The sequence below is a fragment of the Saccostrea echinata genome, unplaced genomic scaffold (genome assembly GCF_033153115.1).
Source record: "Saccostrea echinata isolate AGI-Se365-2 ecotype Australia unplaced genomic scaffold, CSIRO_AGI_Sech_v1 ptg000036l, whole genome shotgun sequence".
NCBI classification, from domain to species: Eukaryota; Metazoa; Mollusca; class Bivalvia; order Ostreida; family Ostreidae; genus Saccostrea; species Saccostrea echinata.
Window position 1 is genome coordinate 3,654,585 of NW_026889785.1, and position 27,995 is coordinate 3,682,579.

The 27,995-nt window shown below is 34.7% G+C and overlaps 1 protein-coding gene across 1 annotated transcript; it reads left to right on the top strand.

Moving 5' to 3' along the window:
• The first annotated feature begins 156 nt into the window (after positions 1–156).
• On the top strand, positions 157–27,830 carry LOC133199855 (uncharacterized). Its single transcript, XM_061335677.1, has 5 exons — positions 157–265; positions 1,672–1,704; positions 2,246–2,310; positions 26,979–27,094; positions 27,260–27,830. The coding sequence occupies exons 1-5, from the start codon at positions 157–159 to the stop codon at positions 27,828–27,830; spliced, it is 894 nt and encodes a 297-aa protein (XP_061191661.1).
• The last annotated feature ends 165 nt before the right edge of the window (positions 27,831–27,995 follow it).

Sequence of the window (27,995 nt, forward strand, 5' to 3'; positions counted from 1 at the left end):
CTGGTAATATATCAAAGGAATTCTGGGAAGTTTTTGCACAAAAATTTCCTTGACAAATATACAGATTTCGTTTAAAAAAATTTCATGCATCTACAAATATATAATTTCTTTACAGCAAAGGTGAAGTTCAATATTGAAATATTTCAATTTGTATTAATGGAAGATGGGACAGAAGTGGAGGATCAGGAGTACTTTGAAGTTCTCCCCAATAATACTATCTTGCTGCTGCTTAAGAAAGGGGAGGTCTGGGAGAGAAGCAACCCAGGCAAGTGATGAATTTATTTTATTTATAGTTTAATTGTATTTCATTGCTGGAGATTTATGCAGAAAAAAAGGATCAGGAAACATAATTTAAAAAATTTCTAAATTTTGTTTTCCCTGTACCAAACATTCTAAAAAATGCTCATGAGCAGCTCATGAGACTCACACGAGAATCTTATATTAAGTAAGAAATGTATGCAAATTAGGTAGAATTTGATTTTGCTCATATGCAGATTGTTAGTCTCTGTATTAAGGGTCATGCAGGAAAATACTAACCATGCAAAATGCACATGTGCAAAATTATGCTCACTTGGATGCTCATGAGCAATAGTCTATTCAAATTGCTCATGTAAGAACAGCCTTATATAAAGATATACCATTGGTAGTAATTTTTTCTAAGTTCAATTTTCTCACGTGAGCAAGAGCTAGGTTAGGAAATTGGACAATCCGACATAGTCAAAATTCGGTATTACAGGTAAAACCAAAACCAAAGAATTACAAGTCTCATTTCCTCACATGAGCATTTCAAATGCTCCTCTGAGGAAATACAATATTAAAATTGTCACTCTATGGTCCAAGCTTTCACAAGTCTTCATTACAATTGCCCATGTGTTACTGTTATAATGCTTCCTGTTGATAGCATCACATATAATTGGAGGCCAGGCAGGGATTTCTTATCAATTTGCAAATGCTATCTTCTACCTAAACAACCTGCTGTGTCCCCCACAGTTTCTTAAAACTAGGGCTGTGTCCAATGAGGGGAGCCAGTCAGGATTTGTGCATGCTTCTCAAACCAGTTCAAAATTTCAATACAAAATATTTGTATCAGATTTTAGTATTTAACATGAAAGTATAATAAAATATATTATCATGTCTTACATGTAGTATGATTATCACCCTTTGGTGTGAGCACCCATAGGTGAAAACCCTATACTCAGACCTGATCATTTGTGATGTCTGATCTCTACTAAACAGTCCATATTTCTATGTTGGTCCACATTGTACCATAATTAATAAAGCTTTGTACTAATGGTACATGTAATATGATCGATGTTTGAGTTTCAAAATTTTAACTAAAGTAACATAATTGTTGACACTGAAAATTGCTATTTTCTATATCTTGCAGAGTGTTTCATCACATACTAGTTTACATTATTACTGTATTTCTGTGATTTGGAATGTTTAAAATTTGATCTGGAAATTGTTGAATTCCATTGCATTTTTAATTTGGAATTTCTATGCAGTCAGTTATAATAAATTTAGGATCTGTAGAAATATTTTTTTTTATTCTAACAGCAACATGTTGCATGGTGTAAAGCATTTTTTTCCTCCAGAAATTGCCTTTTTTAAATGCACAACTTTATCCTGTCATTGTTTAATATTAGAATTTTTACTATCATTTGCTTTTAGAAAGTCAAGATGAAGTCAAGAAAGAAGATGACGGTAAGATTCACAAAAATGAGAAATTAAAATTGATTTTATCTCAAAACTTAAGACCATTGAATTCTAGCTTCCCCTTCTAAGACAACCTGCTTTAGATTCAAGTACAGTAAAACTTGTTTAGTACAAAGTAAGGTGATGTCTTTTCTCTATAATGTTTATAACCTGGACTTTATGCAAACAAAAATTGTGAATTCAGTGATCCCTGTCCCACTGGGGCTTAAGGAGTGGGGCCTACTTACTCTTGCACATATAGCTGACAACTTTTTTGAATGATGATATGGAGTAATAAGATTTCGTTTTTCAATTATTACTAGAGCTTGCATTTGACATGAAGTTGACATGTATATAAGTACAAGGAGTATAGAAAAAGTTTGCTGCATGATATCCAGGTGATCACCAAGGCCTATGGGCCTCTTGTTAAGTGTACTATTATGATGAATTGAAATGTTATTTATGCAGTATAAGGACAATCTGTATTTAATAAATATAATCTGCTTTGATAGAGTATGAATTACATGTATTTTGTTTTTCAATTTAACAGTTCCAAAATCTGAAGTACTTGGACTTTTAGAAAAAATAAGAAAGAGGAAGGGAACATCAGCAAAGGTAGCAATTTATAGATCCATTTTGTCAGAATCAGTACAATATTACATAGCTAGTTAATATGTCTTTTTTTCTTGACGCCTGTTTTACTTTTTATACAGTCTAGAATCTGTAGAGCACAGTTTTACTAAACAATACTTGCATGTACAAGACAGAAATGAACATCACACCCAGTTTAGCCTCTATATAGACATGCACTGCTCTCCATGTACAAAATGTTTTAACATTTCTGTATTTTTGGCCAGATTGTGATTCACTGGATTGATGATGTCTGACCGGGTAAAAGTTTTATGAGCAAGTCCATTATAAAGTAATTACATTGTATAAGCCCTACCTTGACCATACTTGCACGGATGATGCATCTAGAGATGGACATTTCCAGACCTGTTTCAGATGCTGGATCTGTCCTACATTTTCCACATAAGTGGTCGGGTTAAAGTTTTTAGATCAGGTCCATTCCCAAGTAACTATAAACCCTACCTGGACAAAACTTGCATGGATGATGCATCAAGGGATGAATTAAAGACTTGCTTCAAAAAGTTTTATTGTGCTTGCTAAATTTCCAAAAATCCCCACTTTTATGATAACTTCCAGGCACATTGGCTCCAAATGTAAATTAACACTATCATATCAGAATCAAGTGGTGAAAGTATGCTATTTAAGTGCTTGTGACTTTATTTTGACTCTGATTGGAATGATGGAGATATAATTTTACATGCAAATAATTCTAGTGGTTCAGAATTTGAAGTGTCTTCACTACATCTGCATCAGGAGCCATTAAAAGGATTTCCCCACACTGTTCCAATTTAGATATCAATATCAAGCTTAATTAACTTAAACATGTATGTTATAAGATGCTGCTTTTCTTTTTGTATGAGAGGTGAGGTTTTATATACAGAAATTGAAAATTAATTATGACCAAATGTTCCCTCTAAGTAACTTGGATTAGATTTTTCCAATGCTTGCAGCCCTCGGAGTTAACCAGTAGGCCATGACTTTTCACCTTGAAATTGGTAAATAATAGACTTAATCCACTGTGCACTTACAGGGATAGAAAGTGGGGTGGAAGTTTTTTATATTAGGGTTAGTCATACGGTATGGCCATCATGGCCATGGTCATGCAGTTCTTTTTTTCTATATATATCACATTTCTGGAAAAAAAAAGAGAATATAATGTAGGAAATCCTAGTTTATTGATTTGTTCCATTGAGTACATTTAATTATCAGTTCAACTAATTGCTCTAATCAATGTAAAACATCACTTCAATATGTAATCTTGCATAGATTTATGTTTAGCCATATAAATGTCACTTACACATTTTGTAGGGGAAAGCAGCAAAGGAAAAGTTAAATCGAATACAACTAGTTATAATTGTAACGGGGACCGTTACAGATGTTCCCCAAACGCTCCCCAACTCCCTTTTGGTGTCTTATTTCCTGTAAGCTTCATTAAATAAGGCAATAAAGTATATTGGTCGGTTTTTGCATTTTACGCGCGCGCACGTGCATGCATGTGCAGGATGGCCATGTAACCCGTCTATACTATTAATGCATCTTTATATTCTCAGTATCAAAACATTTCATCAAAAAATATATAGGTTCCGGCTATATCAAGTATACTGGTCATCTGAGTATTGCGCGCACGCGCACCTGCATGCATGTTTATAATGACCATGCCATCTTGTCTACACTGATAATATGTCTGTTTATTCTTAGTATCAAAGCTTTTCATAAAAAAAAAATATAAAAGTTTTGGCTATATTAAGTATACTGGTCATTTAACACATTACACGCGCGAGCATGTGCATGCATATGCATGCATGTGCATGATGACCATGTCATCTTGTCTACACTTTTAATATATCTGTATATTCTTAATATTAAAGCTTTTCATAAAAAAATATAAAAATTACGGCTATATTAAGTATATTGGTCATTTAACACATTGCACGCGCGCGCACGTGCATGCATGCTTGCATGTGCATGATGACCATGTCATCTTGTCTACACTTTTAATATATATAAATATTTTGAGTATTAAAGCATCTCATCAAAAAGAATAAAAGTTACGAGTATATCAAGTATATTTGTCATTTTACACTTTGCGCGTGCGCACACGTGCATGCATGTGCATGTTGACCATGTCATCTTGTTTACACTTTTAATATATCCGTATATTCTGAGTATCAAAGCATTTCATCAAAAAATATAAAAGTTACAGCTATATCAAGTATATTGGTCATTTTACGCATTGCACACGCACGCACGTGCATGCACGTGCGCGAAAAATGACCTTGATTCCGCAAATCTACATAACATGCCTATTAACCCTAAAAAGGTTTCACCTCAATCGGATGAGTAGTTGACGAGATCACTCTCGGACAAAAAAGTACCCAGGAAGAAGAAGAAGAAGAAGAAAAATAACTAGTTATAATTGTAACGGGGACCGTTACAGATGTTCCCCAAACGCTCCCCAACACCCTTTTGGTGTCTTATTTCCTGTAAGCTTCATTAAATAAGGCAATGAAGTATATTGATCGTTTTTTGCATTTCACGCGTGCGCACGTGCATGCATGTGCAGGATGACCATGTCATCTCATCTATACTATAAAAGCATCTTTATATTCTCAGTATCAAAACATTCCATCAAAAAATATATAAGTTCCGGCTATATCAAGTATATTGGTCATCTTAGCATTGCACGCATGCGCACCTGCATGCATGTTCATAATGACCATGCCATTTTGTCTACACTTATAATATGTCTGTTTATTCTTAGTATCAAAGCTTTTCATAAAAAAAATATAAAAGTTATGGCTATATTAAGTATATTGGTCATTTAACACATTGCACGCGCGCGCATGTGCATTCATGAGCATGATGTCCACATCATCTTTTCTACACTTTTAATATATCTGTATATTCTTAATATCAAAGCTTTTCATAAAAAAATATAAAAATTACGGCTATATTAAGTATATTGGTCATTTAACACATTGCACGCGCGCGCACGTGCATGCATATGCATGCATGCATGCATGTGCATGATGACCATGTCATCTTGTCTACACTTTTAATATATATAAATATTTTGAGTATCAAAGCATTTCATCAAAAAGTATCAAAGTTACGACTATATCAAGTATATTTGTCATTTTACGCTTTGCGCCTGCGCACACGTGCATGCATGTGCATGTTGACCATGTCATCTTGTTTTCACTTCTAATATATCCTTATATTCTGAGTATCAAAGCATTTCATCAAAAAATATAAAAGTTTCAGCTATATCAAGTATATTGGTCATTTTACGCATTGCACGCGCACGCACGTGCATGCACGTGCGCGCAAAATGACCTTGATTCCGCATATCTACAAAACATGCCTATTAACCCTAAAAAGGTTTCACCTCAATCGGATGAGTAGTTGACGAGATCACTCGCGGACAAAAAAGTACCCAGGAAGAAGAAGAAGAAGAAGAAAAATAATAATAACTAGATGAGATCTCGTTGCGAGCAACGAGTAGGTCTTCCGTCCGATTTTTCGATAAGATGAGATATGATTTTGACTATGATCTTTGTTAAAAGATAATAATATATATAGACTTCCCTAATTAGATTTCAATCCTTTGATTTTATATACATTATCAAAGAGCTATCGATGAATTGCTTTTGGCCCCTCTGAACCCCTAGTTTGAGGGGCAGCCCCTTTTTCTTGATATCAATTGAAAGGTCTTGTGATTTTGAAAACGTTTTGTTCAACAACTATTCAGAGATTTCTTTCCGTTGTGGAAATATGCTGAATGGAAATATTTAGGGGCCACCCCTCCAAGTCCTAAATGGGGCCGTTTGACAGAAATTGAAAGGGTGCATATTGTTTAAAACATTATTCTGACCATCTTTTGTTCAGTATTGCTTTTCAAAATATTCCCCCTTTTCGAGATATAAAGCGTCAAAGATTTAGCATTCTGGCCCCTTGTGACCCCTTATTACGTAACATATGATCGGAATCTTATCATATATTGTCGTAAATCGTTAAGATAAGCATCTTTGCTTCAGTAATGTATTACAAATTATTGATCGTTAAAGAGTTATAGGTTGAAGACTTTTGGCCCCTCTGAGCCCCTAATTTGAGGGGTCAGCCCCTTTTTTTAATATCAAATGAAAGGTCTTGTGATTTTGAAGACTTTTTGTTCAACAACTATTCAGAGATTTCTTTTCGTTATGGAGATATGCTGAATGGAAATATTTAGGGGCCACCCCTCCAAGTCCTTAATGGGGCGTTTGACAAAAATTGAAAGGGTGCATATTGTTTAGAACATTATTCTGACCATCTTTTGTTCAGTATTGCTTTTCAAAATATTCCCCCTTTTCGAGATATAAAGCGTCAAAGATTTAGCATTCTGGCCCCTTGTGACCCCTTATTACGTAACATATGATCAGAATCTTATCATATATTGTCGTAAATCGTTAAGATAAGCATCTTTGCTTCAGTAATGTATTACAAATTATTGATCGTTAAAGAGTTATAGGTTGAAGACTTTTGGCCCCTCTCAGCCCCTAATTTGAAGGGTCAGTCCCTTTTTCTTGATATCAAATAAAAGGTCTTGTGATTTTGAAGAATTTTTGTTCAACAACTATTCAGAAATCTATTTTCGTTTTTGAGATATGCTGAATGGAAATATTTAGGGGCCACCCCTCCAAGTCCTTAATGGGGCCGTTTGACAAAAATTGAAAGGGTGCATATTGTTTAGAACATTATCCTGACCATCTTTTGTTCAGTATTGCTTATCAAAATATTCCCCCTTTTCGAGATATAAAGCGTCAAAGATTTAGCATTCTGGCCCCTTGTGACCCCTTATTACGTAACATATGATCAGAATCTTATCATATATTGTCGTAAATCGTTAAGATAAGCAAATTTGCTTCAGTAATATATTACAAATTATTGATCGTTAAAGAGTTATAGGTTGAAGACTTTTGGCCCCTCTGAGCCCCTAATTTGAGGGGTCAGTCCCTTTTTCTTGATATCAAATGAAAGGTCTTGTGATTTTGAAGAATTTCTGTTCAACAACTATTCAGAGATTTCTTTTCGTTATGGAGATATGCTGAATGGAAATATTTAGGGGCCACCCCTCCAAGTCCTTAATGGGGCCGTTTGACAAAAATTGAAAGGGTGCATATTGTTTAGAACATTATTCTGACCATCTTTTGTTCAGTATTGCTTTTCAAAATATTCCCCCTTTTCGAGATATAAAGCGTCAAAGATTTAGCATTCTGGCCCCTTGTGACCCCTTATTACGTAACATATGATCAGAATCTTATCATATATTGTCGTAAATCGTTAAGATAAGCATCTTTGCTTCAAAAATGTATTACAAATTATTGATCGTTGAAGAGTTAAAGATGAAAGACTTTTGGCCTATCTGAGCCCCTAATTTGAGGGGTCAGTCCCTTTTTCTTGATATCAAATGAAAGGTTGTATCATTTTGCACAACTTTTCTTCTATATGTTTTAACAAATTCTTAACATGTATGAAGATATGAAAGAAAAGGTGTAAAATTTTGTGAGATGTTTCTGAGACATTTCTTGAGCCCTACCGAGCTTCGGCGCCTTTTGCGCTAGAGAGATTTGGACATCTGCCTGCAAATCTACAAACCTTCCCCTACCTTCACTGAAAATCTTGACTCAATATCTGAAGTCGTTTCGGAGGAGTTTCCAGGACAAGCCGACCCTCTGAAAATCAGAAAATCCTAAATATCTCGAGATGGAAAGTGACGTCATCAACGAAAAAAATTTCCAATAAGGTTCAGATCAATACCTATTAGATCTGAAAGTTTCATGAAAATCGGCCAAGACGTTACCGAGAACTTGCGTGCACAAAATCGGTAAGAATAATAATAATAATAACTAGATGAGATCTCGTTGCGAGCAACGAGTAGGTCTTCCGTCCAATTTTTCGATAAGATGAGATATGATTTTGACTATGATCTTTGTTAAAAGATAATAATATATAGACTTCCCTAATTAGATTTTATTCTTTTGATTTATATAAAATTATCAAAGAGCTATGATGACGGCTTTTGGCCCCTGTCAGCCCCTAATTTGAAGGGTCAGCCCCTTTTTCTTGATATCAATTGAAAGGTCTTCTGATTTTGAAAACGTTTTGTTCAACAACTATTCAGAGATCTCTTTCCGTTGTGGAAATATGCTGAATGTAAATATTTAGGGGCCACCCCTCCAAGTCCTTAATGGGGCCGTTTGACAGAAATTGAAAGGGTGCATATTGTTTAGAACATTATTCTGACCATATTTTGTTCAGTATTGCTTTTCAAAATATTCCCCCTTTTCGAGATATAAAGCGTCAAAGATTTGTTATTCTGGCCCCTTGTGACCCCTTATTACGTAACATATGATCAGAATCTTATCATATATTGTTGTAAATCGTTAAGATAAGGATCTTTGCTTCAGTAATGTATTACAAATTATTGATCGTTAAAGAGTTATAGGTGAAAGACTTTTGGCCCCTCTGAACCCCTAATTTGAGGGGTCAGCCCCTTTTTCTTGATATCAAATGAAAGATCTTGTGATTTTGAAGACTTTTTGTTCAACAACTATTCAGAGATTTCTTTTCGTTGTGGAGATATGCTTAATGGAAATATTTAGGGGCCACCCCTCCAAGTCCTTAATGGGGCCGTTTGACAAAAATTGAAAGGGCGCATATTGTTTAGAACATTATTCTGACCATCTTTTGTTCAGTATTGCTTATCAAAATATTCCCCCTTTTCGAGATATAAAGCGTCAAAGATTTAGCATTCTGGCCCCTTGTGACCCCTTATTACGTAACATATGATCAGAATCTTATCATATATTGTTGTAAATCGTTAAGATAAGCATCTTTGCTTCAGTAATGTATTACAAATTATTGATCGTTAAAGAGTTATAGGTGAAAGATTTTTGGCCCCTCTGAACCCCTAGTTTGAGGGGTCAGCCCCTTTTTCTTGATATCAAATGAAAGGTCTTGTGATTTTTAGACTTTTTGTACAACAACTATTCAGAGATTTCTTTTCGTTATGTAGATATGCTGAATGGAAATATTTAGGGGCCACCCCTGCAAGTCCTTAATGGGGCCGTTTGACAAAAATTGAAAGGGTGCATATTGTTTAGAACATTATTCTGACCATCTTTTGTTCAGTATTGCTTATCAAAATATTCCCCCTTTTCGAGATATAAAGCGTCCAAGATTTAGCATTCTGGCCCCTTGTGACCCCTTATTACGTAACATATGATCAGAATCTTATCATATATTGTTGTAAATCGTTAAGATAAGCATCTTTGCTTCAGTAATGTATTACAAATTATTGATCGTTAAAGAGTTATAGGTTGAAGACTTTTGGCCCCTCTGAGCCCCTAATTTGAGGGGTCAGCCCCTTTTTCTTGATGTAAAATGAAAGGTCTTGGGATTTTGAAGACTTTTTGTTCAACAACTATTCAGAGATTTCTTTTCGTTATGGAGATATGCTGAATGGAAATATTTAGGGGCCAACCCTCCAAGTCCTTAATGGGGCCGTTTGACAAAAATTGAAAGGGTGCATATTGTTTAGAACATTACTCTGACCATCTTTTGTTCAGTATTGCTTTTCAAAATATTCCCCCTTTTCGAGATATAAAGCGTCAAAGATTTAGCATTCTGGCCCCTTGTGACCCCTTATTACGTAACATATGATCAGAATCTTATCATATATTGTTGTAAATCGTTAAGATAAGCATCTTTGCTTCAGTAATGTATTACAAATTATTGATCGTTAAATAGTTATAGGTGAAAGACTTTTGGCCCCTCTGAGCCCCTAATTTGAGGGGTCAGCCCCATTTTCTTGATATCAAATGAAAGGTCGTATCATTCTGCACAACTTTTCTTCTATATGTTTTAACAAATTCTTAACATGTATGAAGATATGAAAGAAAAGGTGTAAAATTTTGTGAGATGTTTCTGAGACATGTTTTGAGCCCTACCGAGCTTCGGCGCCTTTTGCGCTAGAGAGATTTGGACACCTGCCTGCAAATCTGCAAACCTTCCCCTACCTTCACTGAAAATCTTGACTCAATATCTGAAGTCGTTTCGGAGGAGTTTCCAGGACAAGCCGACCCTCTGAAAATCAGAAAATCCGAATTATCTCAAGATGGAAAGTGACGTCATCAACGAAAAAAATTTCCAATAAGGTTCAGATCAATACCTATCAGATCTGAAAGTTTCATGAAAATCGGCCAAGACGTTACCGAGAACTTGCGTGCACAAAATCGGTAAGAATAATAATAATAATAATAATAATAATAATAGGGAAAAAGAAACCGAACGAAAACAAGAAGGTCTTCCGTTGGAGACGGAAGACCTTAATAATAATAATAATAGGGAAAAAGAAACCGAACGAAAACAAGAAGGTCTTCCGTTGGAGACGGAAGACCTTAACTAGACGAGCTTGTTGCAAAGCAACAAATAAGTCTTCCGTCTAAATTTTAAGGAGATGAGATCGAGTTCGGGAGACATCTACGGTCATATGAGCAAGAATGAGCCATTTACCATTACTTCCGGTGTGACCGGAAGTGACGTCATTTTGACGACTTTTGATGATCTCCTTAGCTGCTACTTGTCGTTTTGAACAACTTTGCTTCTATGATGCTATACAAATTCTCAATACTTTTTGAGTTATCAGGAAAACACTTTTGGCCCCTCTAGCTCCCTGATTTTAGGGGCCAGCCCCTTATTGTTGGTATCTTTTGAAAGATCGTATCATTCTACACAACTTTTGCTCTATATGTTTTAACAAAATATTTACAGGTAAAAAGATATTGTAGAAAAAGTGTTAGAAATTTTAAAAATCCCGATAGGACTTTTTTCGGGCCATAGCGAACGACGAAGTACGGCACTTCCGGGGAAAAAGAAATGCGTATGTCACATCTACACATAATGCTCTATCATCGCTGAAAAATTTCATGCTTCTACCAGGAAGCCCTTTTGGGGAAACTGCCGGACAAAGTGACCCTCCGAAAATCACTAAATCGCGGAAAGCTCGGAACCGGAAGTGACGTCATCAAAACAAAAAAATATACATCTAGATTTTTTAATCTTCTATCAGACCTGTAAGTTTCATGAAAATCGAGCGAGCCGTTTCCGAGAACTCGCGTGCACAAAATCGGTAAGAAAAAAAACAATAATAACTAGACAATTGCAGTTTCAATAACATATGTAAAAATCATCTCAAAAACTTTATCAATAAGTGATATTTTTGGGAATGTTAAAAATCCAAATAACATTGTTTCTTTCTTATAACCGGAAAGTGTCGTTTTTTGTTTCCAGTGAGATCAACACATATAGAAACTGTGAAAGAGATTCAATTATATGATGCAAGTTTTATTTCAAAAGTGAAAAGTTGAAATTTTCGATTTCTTTGATCACTTCCTGTAACGACCGGAAGTGACGGCTGACGCTATTAACCCAAAGAGTTTTGCCTACTCATTAAGTTCTATTACTCATATAAATTTGGTGTCTTAATCTCTTACCGTTTCTGAGATCTCACTTTGACAAGTTCTTATTTTGCGGACAGTAAAACATGCGACCGGAAGTGAATTTTACCAAGATATTTGACGTTACTCTAGACATTTGCAGTCTAAATAACATATCTAAAAATCATTTCAAATACTTCATCTATAAGCGATATTTATTGGAAAGTAAAATACTCAAATTATGTAGTTTTTCGCTTATAACCGGAAGCTGACGTTTCTGTTTCCGGTGGGACTAACATATTTCGAAACTGTAAAACAGATGCAATAATGCGATGCAAGATATAATTAAAATAAGAAAAGTTAAAATTTTCGATTTTTTTTATCTCCTCCTGTGACGACCGGAAGTGACGGCTGACGGATTTAAACATATTCTGCAAACGTACTTGTCATGATCTATAATCCCTGAAAGTTTGAGGACTTAATCTTTTACAGTTTCTGAGATATCGTCCGGACATGATCTCTTTTGAAAAAAAACGAAAATTGGACATATCTGACGACCGGAAGTGAATTTTGCAAAATCCTTAAAAATATTTTTAGTTTATTTTATTTCTCATAATCCCTGAAAGTTTCAAGAAAATCCATTGAGCCATCTCTGAGAAATCGCTTGGACAAAAAACGGGAAAAAAATAATAATAATAATTAATACAATTGAAAGGTCTTGTCATTTTGAAGACTTTTTGTTTAACAACTATTCAGAGATTTCTTTTTGTTGTGGAGATATGCCGAATGGAAATATTTAGGGGCCACCCCTCCAGGTCCTTAATGGGGCCGCTTGACAAAAATTGAAAGGGTGCTTATTGTTCAGAACATTATTCTGACCATATTTTGTTCAGTATTGCTTATTGAAATATTCCCCCTTTTCGAGATAGAATGCATCAAAGATTTAGCTTTTTGGCCCCTTTTGACCCCTTATTACGTAAAATATGATCAAAATTTTAAACCATATAGTTGCAAATCGTTAAGATGAACATTTTTGCTTCAGTAATTTATAACAAAATATAGATAGTTCAAGAGTTATACATAAAAGACTTTTGACCCCTCTGAGCCCCTAATTTGAGGGATCAGCCCTTTTTTCTTGATATCAAATGAAAGGTCTTGTTATTCTGAAGACTCTTTGTTCAACAAGTATTAAGAAATTTATTTTTGTTTTCGAGATATGGTGAATTGAAATATTTAGGGGTCAGCCCTTAAAGTCCTTAATGGGGTCCTTTTGGAAATTTTGAAAGGTTGTATATTGCTTAGAACATTATTCTTAACATCTTTTGTTCAATTTTGCTTTTCAAAATATTCCCCCTTTTTGAGATATAAAGCGCCAAAGATTTAGCATTCTGGCCCCTTTTAGCCCCTTATTGCGTAACATATGATCAAAATTTTAAACCATATAGTTGCAAATAGATATGATGAACATTTTTGCTTCAGTAATTTATAACAAAATATTGATCGTTCAAGAGTTATACATAAAAGACTTTTGGCCCCTCTAAGCCCCTAATTTGAGGGATCAGCCATTTTTTCTTGATATCAAATGAAAGGTCTGATCATTTTACACATCTTTTGTATTACATGTTTTAACAAAATATTTACAGGTAAAAAGATAGAAAAGAAAACGTGTCAAATTTTGCGAGATGTTTGTGAGCCTATTTTTCGAGCCCAGGCGAGCTTCAACGCCATTTGAGCTGGAAAGATATAGATGCCCAATTGCACATCTACAATCTTTCCTCTATCTTCACTGAAAATCTTAACTCAATAGCTTTAGTCGTTTAGGAGGAGTTTCCAGGACAAGCCGACCCTCTGAAAATCAGAAAATCGTCAGTATCTCACGACCGGAAGTGACGTCATCAAAAAAACAAAAAACCTATCAAGATCAATTGAATATCTTTTACATCTGAAAGTTTGGTGTAAATCGGCCCAGCCGTTTCTGAGAAATCGCGTGCACAAAATCGGTTGGAAGAAAAATAATAATAACTAGATGGTTCTCGTTGCGAGCAACGAGTGGGTCTTCCGTCTGATTTTGGATAAGATTAGTCAAGATCTTGACTGAGATATTCGTCTATAAAAAATTAAAGGATGCATATTGTTAAAAACATTATTCTGAGCATCTTTTGTTCATTACTGCTTATCAAAATATTTCCCCTTGTTGGAGGTGTCAAAGATTTAGCATTCTGGCCCCTTTTTACGTAACATATGATCAAAATTTTATAATATATAGTTGCAGAATGTTAAGATGAACGTTTTTGCTTCAGTAATTTATAACAAAATAATGATAGATGAAAGACTTGTGGCCCTTCTGAGCCCCTAATTTGAGGGGTCAGCCCCTTTTTCTTGATATCAAATAAAAGGTCTTGTGATTTTGAAGACTTTTTGTTCAACATCTATTCAGAAATTTCCTTTCGTTTAAGAGATATATAGAATAACAATATTTAGGGGCCAGCCCTCCAACTCCTTAATGGGGATGTCTTGCAAAAATTAAGAGGGTGTATATTGTTTAGAACATTATTCTGAACATCTTTTGTTCAATATTGCTTATCAAAATATTTCCCCTTTTCGAGATATAAAGTGTCAAAGATTTAGCATTCTGGCCCCTTATGACCCCTTATTACGTAACATATGATCAAAATTTTATAATATATAGTTGCAGATTGTTAAGATGAACATTTTTGCTTCAGTAATTTATAACAAAATATTGATCATTAAAGAGTTATAGATGAAAGACTTTTGGCCCTTCTGAGCCCCTAATTTGAGGGGTCAGCCCCTTTTTCTTGATATCAAATAAAAGGTCTTGTGATTTTGAAGACTTTTTGTTCAACATCTATTCAGAAATTTCCTTTCGTTTAAGAGATATATAGAATAACAATATTTAGGGGCCAGCCCTCCAACTCCTTTATGGGGATGTCTTGCAAAAATAAAGAGGGTGTATATTGTTTAGAACATTATTCTGAACATCTTTTGTTCAATATTGCTTATCAAAATATTTCCCCTTTTCGAGATATAAAGTGTCAAAGATTTAGCATTCTGGCCCCTTATGGCCCCTTATTACGTAACATATGATCAAAATTTTATAATATATAGTTGCAGATTGTTAAGATGAACATTTTTGCTTCAGTAATTTATAACAAAATATTGATCATTAAAGAGTTATAGATGAAAGACTTTTGGCCCTTCTGAGCCCCTAATTTGAGGGGTCAGCCCCTTTTTCTTGATATCAAATAAAAGGTCTTGTGATTTTGAAGACTTTTTGTTCAACATCTATTCAGAAATTTCCTTTCGTTTAAGAGATATATAGAATAACAATATTTAGGGGCCAGCCCTCCAACTCCTTAATGGGGATATCTTGCAAAAATTAAGAGGGTGTATATTGTTTAGAACATTATTCTGAACATCTTTTGTTCAATATTGCTTATCAAAATATTTCCCCTTTTCGAGATATAAAGTGTCAAAGATTTAGCATTCTGGCCCCTTATGGCCCCTTATTACGTAACATATGATCAAAATTTTATAATATATAGTTGCAGATTGTTAAGATGAACATTTTTGCTTCAATAATTTATAACAAAATATTGATCATTAAAGAGTTATAGATGAAAGACTTTTGGCCCTTCTGAGCCCCTAATTTGAGGGGTCAGCCCCTTTTTCTTGATATCAAATAAAAGGTCTTGTGATTTTGAAGACTTTTTGTTCAACAACTATTCAGAAATTTCCTTTCGTTTAAGAGATATATAGAATAACAATATTTAGGGGCCAGCCCTCCAACTCCTTAATGGGGATGTCTTGCAAAAATTAAGAGGGTGTATATTGTTTAGAACATTATTCTGAACATCTTTTGTTCAATATTGCTTATCAAAATATTTCCCTTTTTCGAGATATAAAGTGTCAAAGATTTAGCATTCTGGCCCCTTATGGCCCCTTATTACGTAACATATGATCAAAATTTTATAATATATAGTTGCAGATTGTTAAGATGAACATTTTTGCTTCAATAATTTATAACAAAATATTGATCATTAAAGAGTTATAGATGAAAGACTTTTGGCCCTTCTGAACCCCTAATTTGAGGGGTCAGCCCCTTTTTCTTGATATCAAATAAAAGGTCTTGTGATTTTGAAGACTTTTTGTTCAACATCTATTCAGAAATTTCCTTTCGTTTAAGAGATATATAGAATAACAATATTTAGGGGCCAGCCCTCCAACTCCTTAATGGGGATGTCTTGCAAAAATTAAGAGGGTGTATATTGTTTAGAACATTATTCTGAACATCTTTTGTTCAATATTGCTTATCAAAATATTTCCCCTTTTCGAGATATAATGTGTCAAAGATTTAGCATTCTGGCCCCTTATGGCCCCTTGTTACGTAACATATGATCAAAATTTTATAATATATAGTTGCAAATTGTTATAATGAACATTTTTGCTTCAGTAATTTATAACAAAATATTGATCATTAAAGAGTTATAGATGAAAGACTTTTGGCCCTTCTGAGCCCCTAATTTGAGGGGTCAGCCCCTTTTTCTTGATATCAAATAAAAGGTCTTGTAATTTTGAAGACTTTTTGTTCAATATGTTTTAACAAAATACTTCTATTTAAAATGTTATTATAAGAAATGTCTCTAAAATTCACTCGTAAATCACGTCCTAAATTTCGACCCCTACCCAGCTTCCATACTTCGCACTTCCGGAAAATTTGAAAACCAAGGTGCACATCTAGAACATGTCCTCTATCACCACTGAAAGTTTCAACACTCTAGCATTTGTCGTTTTTGAGTTTTTGTGCAGACACAAGGTCTATGTAAAAATCGATCAAAGGGCGATAACTTCTGACCGGAAGTGATTTTTCAAAAACCGAAGCGGCGTTATAAACTTCAGATAGCAACGCATTAACCCTGAAAATTTGAAGCAAATCGATCGAGAGATCTCCGAGAAATCTTCTGCACAAAATCGGTAAGGAAAAAAAAAAGAATAATAATAATAAAAAGAAAAGTGAAAAATCAACAATAGAATAATAGAAGGGTCTTCCGCAGAAGACGGAAGACCCTAATAATAATAATAATAATAGGGAAAAAGAAACCGAACGAAAACAATAAGGTCTTCCGTTGGAGACGGAAGACCTTAATAACTAGAGCAAAGCTCGTTGCAAAGCAACGAGTGGGACTTCCTTCTCAGCTCGTAAGTTAACGTCGTAATAAAAGGATAAATATTTGTTTAATTTCCACCTAAAGGTTACATGTTTCTGTTTATATTGTCAACTTTGCTAACATTCTCTTTCTTCTTTGACCCAAATATCAAGACCTCATCTCCAGAACTCTGAATCTGGAGTGAGCATGAGGATACATAATTCAACTGTACTCTCTCCAACAGTACTCCTGAAATTGTATCCAAAACACTAATACTCCCAGACCCTCATTTCTTGAACTTCGACTTTTGATTTTTAATTTCTAGACTTTTCTATTCATCTAACATCTTTAATGCAATCATGTTAGTAACACGTGTCATACTACAGAATCATCAGTGTTTTGCTACATCACTGTCATAATAATTGCTTGACAAATTATTTACACAGCATAACTACATAGTAAGTAATCCCAATGTGTTACTGATTGAGGATATCCATTGTTTGACAATCAGTAAGTAGAAAAATACTCTTACAAGAAATGCACAGGGATGATTTCAGTAAGACATGGTGTCACTTGTGGAAAATTTTAACATAACATCTTTTTTAGCCTTTAACTTAAAAGTTAAACTTCATTATCTCAACAAGAGGCCCAGGGGCCACATCGCTCACCTGAGCACTATGGCTAGGAAAAAGCAGAAATCAGATCAGTCTTGAAAGGTTGAAAAGTTTAAACAAACCCGGGGGTCATGATTTGAACAAACTAGAATCTACACTACCTGAGGATGCTTCCATGTAAATATGACCAATCATGGCTTTGCTGTTCTTGAGAAGAAGATTTTTAAAAATTTTTCCTATATATTCCTATTTAAAACTTTGATCGCCCATTGTGGCCCCACCCGACCCCCGGGGGTCATGATTTAAACAAATTTGAATCTACACTATCTGAGGATGCTACCAAATAAAGATGACCAATCATGGCTTTGCTATTCTTGAGAAGAAGATTTTTTAAAGATTTTTCCTTTATATTCCTATGTAAAACTTTGATCGCCCATTGTGGCCCCACCCGACTCCTGGGGGTCATGATTTGAACAAACTTGAATCAACACTATCTGAGGATGCTTCCATGTAAATATGACCAATCATGGCTTTGCTGTTCTTGAGAAGAAGATTTTTAAAAATTTTTCCTATATATTCCTATGTAAAACTTTGATCGCCCATTGTGGCCCCACCCGACCCCTGGGGGTCATGATTTGAACAAACTTGAATCTACACTATCTGAGGATGCTACCATATAAATATGACCAATCATGGCTTTGCTGTTCTTGAGAAGAAGATTTTTAAAGATTATTCCTATATATTCCTATGTAAAACTTTGATCGCCCATTGTGGCCCCACCCGACCCCTGGGGGTCATGATTTGAAAAAACTTGAATCAACACTATCTGAGGATGCTTCCATGTAAATATGACCAATCATGGCTTTGCTGTTCTTGAGAGGAAGATTTTTAAAAAATTTTCCAATATATTCCTATGTAAAACTTTGATCGCCCATTGTGGCCCCACCCGACCCCCGGGGGTCATGATTTGAACAAACTTGAATCTACACTATCTGAGGATGCTACCATATAAAAATGACCAATCATGGCTTTGCTGTTCTTGAGAAGAAGATTTTTAAAGATTATTCCTATATATTCCTATGTAAAACTTTGATCGCCCATTGTGGCCCCACCCGACCCCTGGGGGTCATGATTTGAACAAACTTGAATCTACACTATCTGAGGATGCTACCATATTAATATGACCAATCATGGCTTTGCTGTTCTTGAGAAGAAGATTTTTAAAGATTATTCCTATATATTCCTATGTAAAACTTTGATCGCCCATTGTGGCCCCACCCGACCCCCAGGGGTCATGATTTGAACAAACTTGAATCTACACTACCTGAGGATGCTTCCACATAAGTTTCATATTTTCAAGCACAGTGGTTCTTGAGAAGAAGATTTTTTAATGATGCCATTAATTTTTCACGAATTCTTAATTATCTCCCCTTGGAAGAAGGCGTGGCCCTTCATTTGAACAAACTTGAATCCCCTTTACCCAAGGATACTTTGTGGCAAGTAGGTTGAAATTGGCCCAGTGGTTCTTGAGAAGAAGATGAAAATGTGAAAAGTTTACAACAACAACGACGACAGACAACGGACAAATTTTTATCAGAAAAGCTCACTTGAGCCTTTGGCTCAGGTGAGCTAAAAACCGATATCTAAATACATGTACCATTTATATGGTGAAGTGAGTTGGTACTCCCAACCCCTTATTCTTTAAGTTTTTTACCCTGCATGGTTATCTGGAGTCATTGGATATCTTGATGTTTAATCTTGGTCCAGTTGAAATTGAGAAAAAATGGTTTTACTGTACTTCTTGGGTTCATTTATTCAAATGTTTTACAAGGGGGGAAAAAGACACATGTATTTAAATTTTTGTAACATGTTAAAATAATCTTTTACATGTACATGTATATTACACATATATTCAAGTAAATTTTTTTAATAAGAATTCATTAAAAATATTTGAATCCATTGAAGTAAATTGCAGTAGATATAATGTGAATTATGAGCCTAAGACACAACAAGCAAATTTAAAGAATAGTGGTCTCATTCTGTCATTTGTCAACTGAAAAAGTTTGATGACAATAGGCCTGAAACTGTTCAAAATATGCCTCTAAATCATTTTGAAAAAGAATGGCTGCAAAATTTAAAAAGTAGGTAACCATGAACTACTTTTGAGTCAACATGATACGAGGTCCTTAGATGCATCAACTGACAAGATTTGATGATCCCAGTCCTTATAGTAAGCAAAATATCAACATTTTAATAAATGTAATTTTTGGTCAACTTTGAAGTGACCTTGAGACCAAGCCCTTTGTCTCAGAGTGATTCCCTGTGCAAATTTTAATCTACAATATATCCTCATCCTTTTGTGAAAGTTTGGTGATAATCTGCCCAGTGGTTCTTGAGAAGACGATTTTTTAGCAACCAGTACTTTTGGTTTTATTTACCTAATTATCTCCCCTTGTTTAAGGGTCACAACCCTAAGTTTACTATAAACGGGAGCCCTTGGGCCATGGATACACTGTGACAAATTTGACAATAATTGGCCAAGGGGTTCTCGAGTTATGGCCCATATTCTAACAAGAGGCCCATGGGCCACAACGCTCACCTGAGTTACTTTGGCCCTGCTGTTCGTCACCAGACCCTCCCTCCCTTGTAATACTTATTGCGGCCCCACCCTACCCCCGGGGGCCATGATTTGAAAAATTAGAATCTACACTACCCCAGGATGATTCCACATATGTTTCAGTTTTTTTTGCCCAGTGGTTCTTGAAAAGAAGATTTTTGAAGACTTTGCCTATATATTTTAAACTTTGATTCCCTATTATTGCCCCGCCCTACCCCTGGGGGCCATGATTTGAAGAATTTAGAATCTACACTACCCCAGGATGCTTCCACATACGTTTCAGCTTTTCTGGCCCAGTGGTTCTTGAGAAGAAGATTTTTAAAGATTTTGCCTATATATCTCAGTGTAAAACTTTGATTCCCTATTGTGGCCCCGCCCTACCCCTGGGGGCCATGATTTGAAGAATTTAGAATCTTCACTACCCCAGGATGCTTCCACATAACTTTCAGCTTTTCTAGCCCTGTGGTTCTTGAGAAGATTTTTTAATGATCCCACCCTATTTTTGTCTTCTCTTGATTATCTCCCCTTGTAAAGGGGGTTGGTCCTTCATTTTAACAAACTCCCTTTCACCCAAGGATGCTGTGTACCAACTTTGGTTAAATTTGGCTCGGTGGTTCTTGAGAAGAAGATGAAAATACGAAAAGTTTACAGATGGATGGACAGACAGACAGACGGACAGACGACGAACAACTGGTGATCAGAAAAGCTCAGTTAAGCTTTCAGCTCAGGTGAGGTAAAAAGTTTACATACACCGCACAAATGGCCATAGCATTAGCTCTTTGAGCCTTTGGCTCACAAGACCTAAAAAGATAAAAAGAATTATGTATCTAAGAGTTGTCTATTTGTAATCAAAGCTATATTGAAATCAGACCAATTTCTTGAAATAAAAAATTGCACTGTTGTAGTGCAAAAAAATTAATGATATTTTACATGTCGCTACAATATTCAACGAGGGCATGTTGCAAAATTTTGAACTAAATTAGAGGGGTTATGACTGTTTCATCGCTAATTATAGATGATCAATGCGAAAACACAAAGTTGAGAATTGCAATGTCATTGAAAGTCTTGGAGAGCACCAAGCTATTAAAAGACTATTCCTTCAGACAGGTCATTTTTCAAAGTGCACAGTAAATTTTCCTTAAATCAATGTGTCCACAAACTTTTCTAACAATCCTCGTTCATGTACATGCCCTTAGCACTGAAGTCATTTGAAATATGCACATATGTTAACATTTGTTGTTGTATATGCCAAAATAGCAGTTCTCTCTAAATTTTTTTTGTAAAAATACATATATTACAAGTTCTTAATGTATTAAGGCCTGATGTCTACATAATCCTAGATGGAAGGACTTTTATCCTTGTGTGACTGTTTAAATTTCACTATGCTGCTTATTCTTTGTCATCTCCAAACAGATGCTCTTCTGGCAAATATGGTCATGCTTGGTATCAAATTTCAGTTATCAGATGGCAGTCACACCTATCCAAAAGAAATTGAAATTTCTCATTTAAAATAAAAAAAAACTGTACAACTTATAAATGATAAATAGCGATGTTAATTTTACTCGGACAGTTTTCCAGGGGCTAATTAATTACACTTCATATGCCCATGGCTCACAAATTATTTCAACAAATTACATGTAATCTGCCTAGTAGAGTGCACATGTACCAAAAATACACCTGGGGTCTCCCCAAATTTTGGCTTGTTTTTGCAAGATTTGGGCCTCAGTCGCACCCATACAACCCATCCCCAGGCCGGAGCAAGCAGGATAAAACACCCAGTAGTCTGTAAATCAATGCATGCCCTAATGAAAATTCACCAATTGATATGGGGCCATTCATCTTCCCTCTGAGATACACACCTTCTTCTAAGGCCTACTGCTTTTCAGCTGAATTTCCTCTGCAACTGACCACGTGTCTTAGGTTCGCATTTACAACTCTGTATATGATAAGCATCATAGTGACACCTACAAGTTGCACATCATTTTTTTCAGCAAGCACTTTGCTACACTGCAGATGTGTCCCATAATTATTCTAATCATTTTTCTACATAAAATATCACATCAAACAGGGGATATCTCAATTTTTTAAGAAATTTGACCGAGTCTTTAGTACGAAACTATCCCCTGCCACCTTTAACTTTCAAAGTTTGCTTTTTAATTAAAATAACTTTCCATATTTAGAAAGTGCAATTAATTCTGAGTAAAAATATACTAAATATGTCTTATTTCAATGAAAAATAAAAAAGTTAGAGGCAAATAAGTGACCCCACCAATTGTCGGTCAACCACCTTAAACCCATATTCTTTGTGTTGTGTTACTTCAAAAATGACCAACTCCTACAATCCAAAAGAATCTATTTCTTATCAAAACAGTGTTTAATGGTAACTTTGATCAATTTCAAATGCAGCTACATATAAAAAAATTCAATAAGAATTGCATGCCTTCATGAAATGTACTCACATGAAACACATATTCTCCTATTTTTGATGTTTTGAGAAATCCCATTTTACCTCTTAATTGCTTGAATTTATACATCTATAGCTTGTTTGCAAAAAGAAAACCTAATCTATTTTTCAGGATATTTATTGTAATATACAAAAACCCCTCTTGCATCAAAGGTTCAAGAAGAAGTGTCCTGAAAGTTGCATTTATCTACCCTACCCCTCCAACCATTACCTGATTCTATAGAAAATATTTCAAAAACATTAAAATGTGCACCGTCACATATACTGTGGAAATCTGATTTTACTGACTGTCCTTTTCCTGAGTATATTTCCATTCAATTTCAATGTATCTGAGTGATCAAATACATGCATTTGATTCCCCTGAATAATTAAAGTGATCATCCTGTCCTTACTTGGCATTTGTGAGTAAATTTCAGGTGTTTAGTAGAATCCAATAATTACATGAAAAATGTACATATTTCTGATATTTTGTTCATTAAATATGCAAAAAGACCATCTTTTTTGTTATAATTTAAAGAAAAATATATAGTCTATATATGAAAATAATGAAAAGTTTAAGTTCTATCACATTATAGAAGACAAATGAGGAGGAAAATGAAGGGGAGGGTTTTTTTTTAATGTAATTATCAATAGTAAGATGGGTCTAATTTGAAAAAAAATTAAAGCACAGCAATTCTTTGAATAAATGTGGTTCCGTGAATTCTTTGAATAAATGTGGTTCCGTGAACTGATATTTTTGCATACTGACTCATTCTTTTCTCAAAATAATGATATTTAGTGAAAATACATGTAAAAAAGAGTAAGTTTATAATTTGTAATTTCAGTGATATCGCAATAACTGAGCCCCTTTAATTTTAATTAATACTGATATTGCATCAAAATTTGATAAAATATATGTGACAGTGCCCAAACTATTTCAAACAAATAAATTTTTTCAGACAAAAATCGCCTTACTCTGTTAAGATTTGTTAAGCTGATGCTTCAAACTCTTTGAAAATGTGTACTGGGAAAGGTTTACCCCCCTTGTGTTTAGGTCTCTATATCTAAATGAATAAGAGTCAAATAAAAGAAATATGGTGAGTTTTGAAAATGGCATACATCAATAAACTTATTTAGAGAAGAATTAGACTAAATTAAATATTTCTGAAAATTGGTGTTTTCTTGAAGGTGGCAGAGGATAGTTTTTTTAAATGCCAAACATGTGCCGAGGGGGTACACATATACATGCGATGCATAAAAACATGTACATGGGGACAGTTTTCCAGGGGCTAATTAATTACACTTCATATGCCCATGGCTCACAAATTATGTCAACAAATTACATATAATTTGCCTAGTAGAGTGCACATGTACCAAAAATACACCTGGGGTCTCCCCAAATTTTGGCTTGTTTTTGCAAGATTTGGGCCTCAGTCGCACCCATACAACCCACCCCCAGGCCCGAGTGAGCAGGATAAAACACTCAGTAGTCTGTAAATCAATGCATGCCCTAATGAAAATTCACCAATTGATATGGGGCCATTCACCTTCCCTCTGAGATACACACCTTCTTCTAAGGCCTACTGCTTTTCAGTGAATTTCCTCTGCAACTGACCATGTGTCTTAGGTTCGCATTTACAACTCTGCATGTATATAAGCATCATAGTGACACCTACATATTGCACATCATTTATTTCAGCAAGCACTCTGCTACACTGCAAATGTGTCCCATAATTATTCTAATAATTTTTCTACATAAATATCACATCAAACAGGGGATATCTCAATTCTTTAAGAAATTTGACCGGGTCTTTAGTATGAAACTATCCCCTGCCACCTGAACAACAAAACCTGCTTGAAAAACATGCAATAAACAAACTAAATTTGATCACATATTTTGTAAGTATTTCTTTGGGAAAACTTCCATTACATTTTGGGAAAATACAGGCATATTTTCAATTGGGACTGGGGCCGAATTTCGGCCCCAAGTCAGCTCTAAAAAAATCACTGACTGCACATTTTATCTATATACAGAACATCAAATGCTCGTATTTATCCTTTCTTTTCCTGCTGCTAGTACATGTACCCTTTATTGATTTCTTACCTGAAGCCATTTGAATGTGTCTTGTCAGTGACCCGTGATTGTTAAACAATTAAAGTGTAACTCTTATAAAAACAAAATTTTAACTATGAGATTTTTTGCATTCAATCAATACAATTTAAAAATGATTGATATTAATATCAGAAAGAAACACCTTTGAATTATGCTCATAACCATTCCCCAATTTACATGTATTTATAAAGTTTTATTATTCTTCATTAATTGGTAGTTGCATTATATGAGATCTGAGATCTTACGAAATTGCAGGTTGAAACTTTACAATTTGGATCCGACATCTTTTAAAGTATGCCAATGCATGTTTGTCCAACAACAAAATTCCTTTGAACAATTAACAAAGACTGGTTAAGCCTTTCCCTGAGTTTGAACACTGATACGTTAATAAATGAACTGAGCAGATCCAATTTTTTTTTACATTGAATTTAAGAGTAGCAAATTTTAAACGAACAACCGACTTAACAAATTTTAGTCGATAGTCAGTATGATTGAATGATAGTCGAGTACTCGAATATTCATTGACACCCCTAATGAAACCATCAAACAGAGTTCAAAGATGCTGTCACATTTTCCGTGTATTATTTGTAAAAAGTACTCTATTAAATAGATGTTTACATGCAGTCAATTTTGAGAATGTAATTACAAAATATAATATAAATAGGGATTAATTAGGAGGTTTTTTTTCATGATTTCACAAAAGAAATGCACATAACTTACACATGTAAAAAATTTATTAGGGATGGCAATGGTCAACTGGGTAACCATCTAATCAGTCAGAAATATAGTAACCGGTTTAGCATGGGATGACGGGTTATGATTTTCATAACCGGTTAGTCGGTATTTTTTGTATAATATGTACTTTTTAAATAATATACCAGTATACATATTTTTAAAAAAAAAAATTACCACTTAGATCATGTAGATAGCATGTGTAAAACTAGTCTCATTCAAGCAGATGCTCGACTGTCTCCATAAACTCCTGCTCGTTGGAGTTTACGGAGACAGACAAGCATCTGCTTGAACGAGATTAGTTTAAAACTGAAAAGTTGCTATCGACTTATTAAATTATTCACAATATACAGCCACTGTGAAAACAAATCCCCATTATTTTGTCATTACAGGTAAAACATGCTTATAAGTGCCAGGGACAAATAATTTTGATTCATTATAAATGTATTCATTTTTCAGTTTAGTTTTCAGTATGTTTTAAAACCACAGGGAATGAAAATCACTTCACTATATATGCTTCAATTCCTTATTTAAGTCTGTTCGCAGTAAGCGTGTTTTACTGTATAACCCAAATACCACTCTAAGTTTAAGCTGATCCTTACGTCGCAGGTTCGAATCCCACAGCAGGATGTGGAGATAGGTTCCTCGGATGAAACCGTATGAACCGAGGTTCTGTATCACAGAAGGTGCTGGCACGAAAAAGATCCCTCACTTCCCAAAGGCCATAAGTGTCAAGTACAGGTCTATATTTGCAGGCCTCCACCAGCAAGTGGTGGCATAATAATATGACTAAAAAAAAATTGAAGGGGTAATAAACAAAACACAAATCAATCCTGCAGTCTTATCACAGAAATAATTCAAACTTTTATGTATAAATATATTTCCAAATTTCTTTTGCAATTTAACTGAGTGACATTTTTGAGATTTTCCAATAATAATACACATTTACTAACTGGGTTCGAGGGCAACATGTGTTTTGTCGGACCCAAGAACCAAACTGTTTGCCTGAGGCCATTAGGCTGAAGGGAAACAGTTTGGTTCAAAGGGTCAGCAAATTGCATTTTACCCCGAGAACACGGTCAATATCTTTTACTTTCTTATTTTGTTTGACATACATGTATTTTGTAGTGGCTTCCGTGATGTAAATTTCCTTTACCAGCACTGAGGTAAAACTCTGTCAATTCCGTAACTTTCGAACACCAACGAATGCAAATGAGATTTAACTAATCCCACGCATACTGTAATATGTAAGCAGTCCAATGATCTCATCGACAGGTTCAATATCTCACTTTGCGGTTCAACATAGATTTTTTTATGATTGCTTATAAAACCTTGGAAATGTTAGACATTTTGAGTGTACACTGACTGGTATAGATTTATATAAGAACAAATTTTTAAAGGTATAACAAATTATAATATTAATTAAGTGGATGGAAAAATTTGTCACAACAAGAGCCATTACATCTGTGCAAGACATCACTAAGGTATAGGTTAGGTGTGCAGACAACCAGCATGATGAAGCCACACTGGCCATTGGATGGACTGCAAGGAATTATTTAACTGCTCATGATGACTTGCCACCAGAAACAGTCAACAAATTCTTTAGGTAAAAAAAATACAAGTAATAAAAACATGGGCAAATATATATATATATATTTTTAAAAATCCTCTTAATTAAATGTTAAGAATAAATCTTAGATATCTAGAACTCTAAACAATTTTTTGTATGTGTTGATTACAATTTTAATTGTTTTATTTATCTTTTATTCAGGTCAGTAAGAGAGTTCTATTGCACAACTACAGAGACAATGGTGAAGAAATTCCCTTTCAATGATAAGGTGCTCAAAGGAATTGGTTTTCTGAATCCCAGCACTAAAGACAAAATATCTACAGATGACATAGTCAGTTTGTCTGAGAGATTTTGTAGTTTCAGCCAGGAAGAGAAGAGAAAACTAGAAGATGAAGCTGCAGAATATATCTTAACCCCATTATCTGACCTTCCAAAATTTGACCCAGACACAACAACACTCAACCAATATTGGAATTCCTTGGGGAAACTGAAATTACCAAGAGGTCAGAAACAGTTTCAGCACCTGTATAACCTAAGCAAGAATGTGCTTACCCTCCCTCACTCCAATGCAGATACAGAGAGAGTTTTTTCAGTGTTGAAAAAAATACAGTCAGACTCTAGGGACAACCTTGCCGACAAGACAATACATAGTTTACTAAGTAGTAAGATTAATAATCCTATAGAATGCCACCAGTATAAGCCAGAGCCAGAAGTTGTGAAAGTAGCCAGGACTGCTTGTGCCTTGTATAAGCAGTCTATTTTAAGTTCTTAACACTTGTGAATGTGTGATATGTGATAGCATGCCTGGTGACTGTGAATATTCCTGTTAAATGTTACAAATCATTGTTATATTTTTCATAAGTAAATACACATAAATATGCAATATTCTTTTTTTTTTACTTTTGTAAGTCAGACATGTGTAATGTAGTGCATATAT